The sequence below is a fragment of the Carassius auratus genome, chromosome 19 (assembly GCF_003368295.1).
Source record: "Carassius auratus strain Wakin chromosome 19, ASM336829v1, whole genome shotgun sequence".
NCBI lineage: Eukaryota > Metazoa > Chordata > Actinopteri > Cypriniformes > Cyprinidae > Carassius > Carassius auratus.
In genome coordinates, this window is record NC_039261.1 from 511,873 (window position 1) to 520,000 (window position 8,128).

General features: G+C 39.6%; 1 protein-coding gene across 2 annotated transcripts in view; it reads left to right on the forward strand.

Moving 5' to 3' along the window:
- Nucleotides 1-5,002: 5,002 nt before the first annotated feature.
- The window catches only part of LOC113119087 (nuclear receptor subfamily 1 group D member 2-like), a 12,597-nt gene continuing 9,471 nt past the window's right edge, over nt 5,003-8,128 (forward strand). Inside the window, exons 1-4 of one of the 2 annotated variants that reach the window (XM_026288277.1) lie at nt 5,003-5,364; nt 6,513-6,731; nt 7,513-7,601; nt 8,080-8,128. The exon at nt 8,080-8,128 is cut by the window's right edge and continues 96 nt beyond it. In XM_026288277.1, the coding sequence (XP_026144062.1) occupies nt 5,346-5,364; nt 6,513-6,731; nt 7,513-7,601; nt 8,080-8,128 (376 nt within the window). In that variant the 5' untranslated portion in view covers nt 5,003-5,345. The remainder of the gene's footprint in view (nt 5,365-6,512; nt 6,732-7,512; nt 7,602-8,079) is intronic. The other variant, XM_026288278.1, reaches the window with a different exon arrangement.

Genomic DNA, 8,128 nt, shown 5'->3' on the forward strand with positions numbered 1-8,128 from the left:
AATTGTTTTTTTAGAAATCTTGGCCAACTGAAAAGTATGAACATGAAAAGTATGAGCATGTACAGCACTCAATACTTAGTTGCGGCTCCTTTTGTCTGAATTACTGCAGCGTGGCATGGAGTCGATCCGTCCGTGGCACTGCTCAGGTGTTATGAGAGCCCAGGTCGCTCTGATAGTGGCCTTCAGCTCTTCTGCATTCTTGGGTCTGACATATCGCATCTTCCTCTTCACAATACCCCACAGATTTTCTATGGGGTTAAGGTCAGGTGAGTTTGCTAGCCAATTAAGAACAGGGACACCATGGTCCTTAAACCAGCTACTGGAAGCTTTGGCACTGTGACTGTCTGCAGGTCCTGCTGGAAAATGAAATCTTTATCTCTATAAAGTTGGTCAGCAGCAGGAAGCATGAAGTGCTCTAAAACTTCCTGGTATACGGCTGTGTTGACCTTGGACCTCAGAAAACACAGTGGACCAACACCAGCAGATGACATGGCACCCCAAACCATCACTGACAGTGGAAACTTTACACTGGACCTCAAGCAACGAGGATTGTGTGCTTCTCCTCTCTTTCTCCAGATGATGGGACCCTGATTTCTAAAGTAAATGAAAAATTTACTTTCATCAGAGAACATAACTGTGGACCACTCAGCAGCAGTGCAGTCCTTTATTGAAGTGAGACGCTTCTGACACTGTCTGTTGTTCAAGAGTGGCTTGACACAAGGAGTGCGAAGCTGAAACCCATGTCTTGCATACGTCTGCGTGTAGTGGTTCTTGAAGCACTGACTCCAGCTGCAGTCCACTCTTTGTGATTCTCCCCCACATTTTTTAATTGGTTTTGTTTCACAATCCTCTCCAGGGTGCGGTTATCCCTATTGCTTGTACACTTTTTTTCTTCCACATCTTTTCCTTCCCTTCACCTCTCTATTAATGTGCTTGGACACAGAGGTCTGTGAACAGCCAGCCTCTTTTGCAATGACCTTTTGTGTCTTGCCCTCAATTTGCAAGGTGTCAATGGTCGTCTTTTGGACAACAGTCAAGTCAGCAGTCTTCCCCATGATTGTGTAGCCTACAGAACTAGACTGAGAGACCATTTAAAGGCTTTGCAGGTGTTTTGACTTAATTAGCTGATTAGAGTGTGGCACCAGGTGTCTTCAATATTGAACCTTTTCACAATAGTCTAATTCACAATACTAATAATTTTCTGAGATAATGAATTTGGGATTTTCCTTAATTGTCCGTTATAAACATCAAAATTAAAAGAAAAAAACATTTGAAATATATCAGTCTGTGTGTAATGAATGAATATAATATACAAGTTTCACTTTTTGAATGGAATTAGTGAAATAAACTTTTTTTATGATATTCTAACTATATGTGAGATGAAATTCAGCCAAGTATGGTGACCCATACTCAGAATTTGTAATCTGCATTTAACCCATCCAAAGTGCACACACAGAGCTGTGAACACACACACACACACACACACACACACACCTGGAGCAGTGGGCAGCCAATTATGCCGCGGCGCCCGGGGAGCAGTTGGGGGTTCGATGCCTTGCTCAAAGTCACCTAAGTCGTGGTATTGAGGGTGGAGAGAGCACTGTACATGCACTCCCCCCTCCCACAATTCCTGCCGGCCCGAGACTAGAACTCACAACCCTTCAATTGCGAGTCCGGCTCTCTAACCATTAGGCCACGACTTCTCCATTATAATTATATGACCAGCACCTGTAGGTTTTATAGTAAAATTGGACGAGCTTTTGGGGCAGACCTGACCTGTTGAAAAGAGATGGTCTACATCCCTCCTGGGGTGGTGCCGCTCTTCTCTCTAGAAATATGGCAAATAGTCTTAGTGTTTATACTTGACTAACTGGGGCCCAGGACAGGAAGAGGACAGACTGGCTAAACCGACCGTCTGCTAGCTGCCTCCCGTCACAGAGGTCAGCTAATTCTCAGCACATAGAGACTCTTTCACCTAGATATCACACTATAGAGACTGTGTCTGTTCCCCGAACTAGAAAATACAAAAAACATCCAAACAAATTTAAGAGTAACAATTTAATTGAGGTTCAACAAATAAAAACAGATGCAATATGGATAAACAAATGATAAAGCTTGGCTTATTGAATATCAGATCACTTTGGCTCCCTATCAAACATCGTATAGATTTAAAAATATTGCTTATTACTTGAATGGTTTAGCACCTCAGTATTTGAATGAGCTCCTTTTACATTATAATCCTCTACGTCCGCTATGTTCTCAAAACTCGGGCAATTTGATAATACCTAGAATATCAAAACAACTGCGGGCGGCAGATCCTTTTCCTATTTGGCACCTAAACTCTGGAATAACCTACCTAACATTGTTCGGGAGGCAGACACACTCTTGCAGTTTAAATCTAGATTAAAGACTCATCTCTTTAACCTGGCTTACACATAACATACTAATATGCTTTTAATATCCAAATCCGTTAAAGGATTTTTAGGCTGCATTAATTAGGTAAACTGGAACCAGAACACTTCACATAACACCGTACTTTCTACATCATTAGAAGAATGGCATCTACGCTAATATTTGTCTGTTTCTCTCTTGTTCCGAGGTCACCGTAGCCACCAGATCCAGTCTGTATCCAGATCAGAGGGTCACTGCAGTCACCCGGATCCAGTACGTATCCAGACCAGATGGTGGATCAGCACCTAGAAAGGACCTCTACTGCCCTGAAAGACAGCGGAGACCAGGACAACTAGAGCCCCAGATACAGATCCCCTGTAAAGACCTTGTCTCAGAGGAGCACCAGGACAAGACCACAGGAAACAGATGATTCTTCTGCACAATCTGACTTTGCTGCAGTCTGGAATTGAACTACTGGTTTCGTCTGGTCAGGGGAGAACTGGCCCCCATCTGAGCCTGGTTTCTCCCAAGGTTTTTTTCTCCATTATGTCACCGATGGAGTTTCGGTTCCTTGCCGCTGTCACCTCTGGCTTGCTTAGTTGGGGTCACTTCATCTACAGCGATATCGTTGACTTGATTGCAAATAAATGCACAGACACTATTTAAACTGAACAGAGATGACATCAATGAATTCAATGATGAACTGCCTTTAACTATCATTTTGCATTATTGAGACACTGTTTTCCAAATGAATGTTTAAAGTGCTATATAAATAAAAGTGACTTGACTTGACTTGACAAGGCCTGTTTTTTTCCTTATTTACCCCAATCGTGTGTGTGTGTGCATGTGTGTGTGTATGAGAGAGAGCGAGAGAGAGAGGGATTAAAGAAAGATGGGCCATGTTTAAAAGTAACCATATATGTATGCATATGTACACACACATACATACCACATATACATATATATGTGGTTATTTGGGCATAAAACTGAAACAACTAAATATTCTTTATTCACACATAATTACAAAAATAACTTGGCAATATAAACGTAACTGTGACCATTACAAAAACATTTTAAAAAATGCTTTTGGTAGGGGCAGCTGTGGCACAACCCTTGTATTGGCTGATGATAAATTTGTTAAATTAAAAAAAAATATTTATTAAAAATACATTTGTTAAGAACAGTTGCCTCACAGGTCTTTCTAAGTGTTCAGCTGGGTCCTGTTGTATTATTCTTTTTCTTTTTAGATTAGATTAATTTAGATTAGGGAATGTGCCTTATCAGTTATATCGATTGCTTCTGCACTCTAAGTCTTTCATTCGATGATGACACACACAAACCAGGATGAAGTCGAGGAAGCCGACTCTGAGAGAATGGATGCTAAAAGAAAAGAGGAAGTCAATTAGAACTATAGGAAAAACGAAAGGACATGGAGAAATCAAGAGTTTGGAAACTACCCGGGACATCAGCAACCAACGACGACCTGATCAGCTGAGAAACACAGTAGATGACAGACAAATCATTAAAGCTGTGATAATTAACCCTAAAATACATGTCTGTAAAATCACCAACAACCTCCAGAAAGCTGGGGTGATGCTCTGTCAATCTAATATATAATAGTTCTCTCTATTCTAATTATATTTAATCTATTTGTGTTCTTTTTAATAAAAAACAAACAAAACAAAGCTGACCCTGTAACACACTCTATTTGTTTCTTTATCAACAAAGGCCCTATACTCTATAGCTTTCTCTATTATTTTTATATTCTATCTACTTGTTTTGTTTTTGTATATATATATATATATATATATATATATATATATATATATATATATATATATATATATATATATATATATATATATATATAATTTATATTTATATATACATACATCCTGGGGCACTAAAGCAGTCTGAAGTCGCTGGGGTATATTTGTAGCAATAGCCAAAAATACACTGTACCGGTCAAAATTATCAATTTTATTGTATGGCAAAAATAATTAGGATATTAAATAAAGATCATGTTCCATGAAGATACTTTGTAATTTTCCTACCATAAATACATATATATACAAAACGTAATTTCTGATTAGTAATATGAATAGATAATAATTAATTTTGACAACTTTAAAAGTGATTTTCTCAATATTTAGATTTTTTTGCACACTCAGATTCCAGATTTATCTCACATTGTCCTGTCCTGGCAAACCATACATCAATGCAAAGCTTATTTATTCAGGTGATGCATAAAAAAATAAATAAAAAAAAATAAAAATAAAAAACTTATGACTGAACCATATGAAAAAAAATAATAATAATAAACCTTGCTATGTGTACTGTGTTAGGGTAACCGAGACTTGCATAACGTACTGTATTCAGTATTAATTATTTTTTAATTGTGTTTTTGTGGATCACCCCAAAAGGCTGTCAAATATAAACCTCTCGGACTCGGGGTGCACTGCGCTCCTGAGCACGTTAGTGTTTGGGGTCACGGGCTGAGGGGCACAGGAGGACCCCTGCAGGAGCAGTGAAAGTGTGTCACTGGGTTACAGCTGGAGGCGGAGCGGGTCACGTGATCTGATTCTGCAGGAAACCACGCCCACTCTGCGTTAAACCTGCCTTTCTTCACTTCTCTCCACTACTGTCGACTTACTGAGCTATCACAGAGTCTGTAATACACCTCTCTGATTTATCCTCTCCAACTGGTACTGTTTTTATTATAGAGTTCGGACGAGCCTTATTATTTCAACTAAAACCGACGTATTATTACTGTTTTTATAAGACACCTGAGGTTTTGTTTTATTGGTCGCTGATTGGTTGAGATGGTCTGGTAGGTTTAGATAGAAATGTTCCTCAGGTGACGTTAGTGTCCGGTTATACTCGCATCGTTGCTGTAAACGGAGTGAAAACGGCACGAACACACAGGTGACTGCGGCTCTTAGCTGTCGGAGGACATGGATCTCACAAAGGCTGGTAAGATCAGTCTGCTTCACATTATCTGTGAATATGACTGACTGTAAAAGCTCTGATCTCGTCAGTCAACTCTTATTTTAATGAATGACACCGAAACGTGTAGCTGTATCACGTGATGCTGTGAATGTTTACTGCTTTTTGAGCTTTTATAACTTTATTTGCAGCATGAAAACTGTAAGTAGGTTAACAGCGCCAGGCTTGTGTTGTTATGCCATCCATATTCACATGGACCGCTCAGCTTAGCCATGTGCATCTGTGTTTACGCGTCCTGTGCGTCTGCTCTGATTGGTCGAGAGAAGTCGTGACGTGCATGTTGCATAATTTGCATGGCGGTACCGGACGCGTCTGCAGCTGCTGGTACACGTGAGGCGGCCAAGTCTGACCCACTTTTTGGCTTTTACGCTCCCAACAAGACATGCCTAGTACACGTGTGGGCGGGGCTAAGGACATGTCAATCAACAGCGCAGCGGCACGACGTTCCTTCATTAATTTTATTTTCTTAGTCATAGTCATTTAAAAATCTAATATTTGGACTGATTTGAAAATAACTTATTTTGACATGTATTTTTTAAAAATGTTTTCTTTAAGAAGCTCAGACTGTGTTTGCTTTTAGTATTAAATTACAAACATAATTTCGTCACGAAATGTAATTGTAAAATGTAAAATATTTGTATGTAAAATGTAATATATATATTAATTACATTCGAGTCTAGTCTATCAGCCTACACCCTGAAAGAGGTATTATGTAATGCTGTTGTGTTATCTAACCATTGAGAGTAGGGCAGCAGAAATCAGGTCAGCTCACAGTACAGACAGAGCACATACAGCCTGCTCCACTTTCTGACAATAAGACCAGCTGCTGCTTACAATAAGATACGAGGGCAAAGAAAATGTTTGTAATTTCATCAGTAAATATCCACCTATATGGACTGCATTTACTCTTTATATATGTGTTTTCTATTAATAATGATAAAGACAATTGTCAGCAGATGAAAAAAGCTGAAAAAAAGCATGCAAAAGCTGGAATCAACCTCTAGGCCACATCTCAGTCTCATATGGTTTTAAATTTATATCTGCATATTAGGATCCATGTGATTTGAAAAATGAGATTTGGAAATGAATGTGTTGCTCCTCTGTGTGTCTTCCAGCAGGTGGAGTAATAGCTTACATTAGCTCCTCCAGCTCGGCCTCCAGTCCCGAGTCGTGCCACAGCGACTCCTCCAACAGCAGCTATCAGTCTTGCTCTCCGCCCCATGCGGGGCAGGCTCAACAGAGCGAGGCTCTTGCTGTGGCCCCTCAGTCCCACCCACGGCGGCCCAGCGGAGGCAAGGCACGCTCGGCCTCCACTGCCAAAACTGGCATTACAAGTGAGAGACTGATCCAAGTCAAAATAGAGTGTTTTCATACCGCAGCTGGTCATCTACAAATACAACATTCTTTATGGAACTATTTGAATATATATTACTCTTTTTTTTTCACATATATGTTGTCATAATGTAAATTAGTATATAATTATTATGTCATATAATTAGTATTAGTATACACACTATACCATTCAAAACCTTGGAGTCAGTATCAGATTTAAGGTGTACCCCTAAATTTTCTGCTTGTGCTCCTAAAAAAATATTGTTAGTCTGGAGCCCTGAGTAATGATGCTAAAAATGCTTGATTGAAATCACAGTTCAGTAAATTACATTTTAAAATATATTCAAATTGAAATTAGTTATTTTAAATAAATACAAAATATTTCAGAATTGTGCTGCTTCTGCTCTACTTTGGATCTAATAAATGCAGGCTCGGTGAGCAGAAGAAAAAAAAAACTTAGTATATAAAATATGTTTTCTCATGCCTACCCTAATATACATGTATTCACATTCCCTATTGTTTTATTTTTTTTTAAATAGAAATAATGCAGTTTGATTTTTCAGGGAGTTCAAAAGGGAACAGATTGTAGAATGGTCAAAATAATAAACATAATGTGATGACGTTGATAGTAATGAACCACTGCAAGATGTTTGTCCTTGTGTGCTTGATCATGTAGTAATGGTTTTCTAGCTGTTTGAGGAAACAAAAGGCAGATGAGGAGAAAGCCTAACTGAGTGCAGATCATTCCCGGTTCATCTGACCCTCTGTATTCTGCTCCTGCAGAGATAAACGGGCTGGTGCTGCTATGTAAAGTGTGTGGAGATGTGGCGTCAGGATTTCACTATGGCGTTCACGCCTGTGAGGGATGCAAGGTGAGAACATGTGAAGCGTTAGTGTGAGCCAGCAGCCAGATTTCAGTATTTAATGATAAGAATTAGAGGTTTCATTTTGTTAATTCTGAAGTACAGTGAAGTAAGTCCAAAGCTCAGAAAGTGGTCTGCAAGTTTGTATTTTTCATTCTCATGTACGCTTGGGGTTTCTTTACTTCTCAGTAAAGGTAGTGTTGCAGTTTTATAGTGTCTGTTTCTGTGTTAAATGGCTGTCATAACACATCTGGGTCACATCTGCCTGTACATCCCTGAAGGGACATGTCACTTTGCTTTATTTATAACTAAAAAGCCTCCTAGCCAGCAGCCTGTTTTCAGAGCAAAGCTCCGTGACAGAAGGGTGTCTTGATTCCTGAGCGGGACACCTGCTCTCCATACTGACCCCGAGGCTGATACCTGTTACTCTGTGTGGGCTCTGTGAACACGACACCGCTCTCTGTCTCTTTCACATGTGCACCTGCAGGGTTTCTTCAGGAGGAGCATTCAACAGAACATTCAGTATAAGAAGTGCC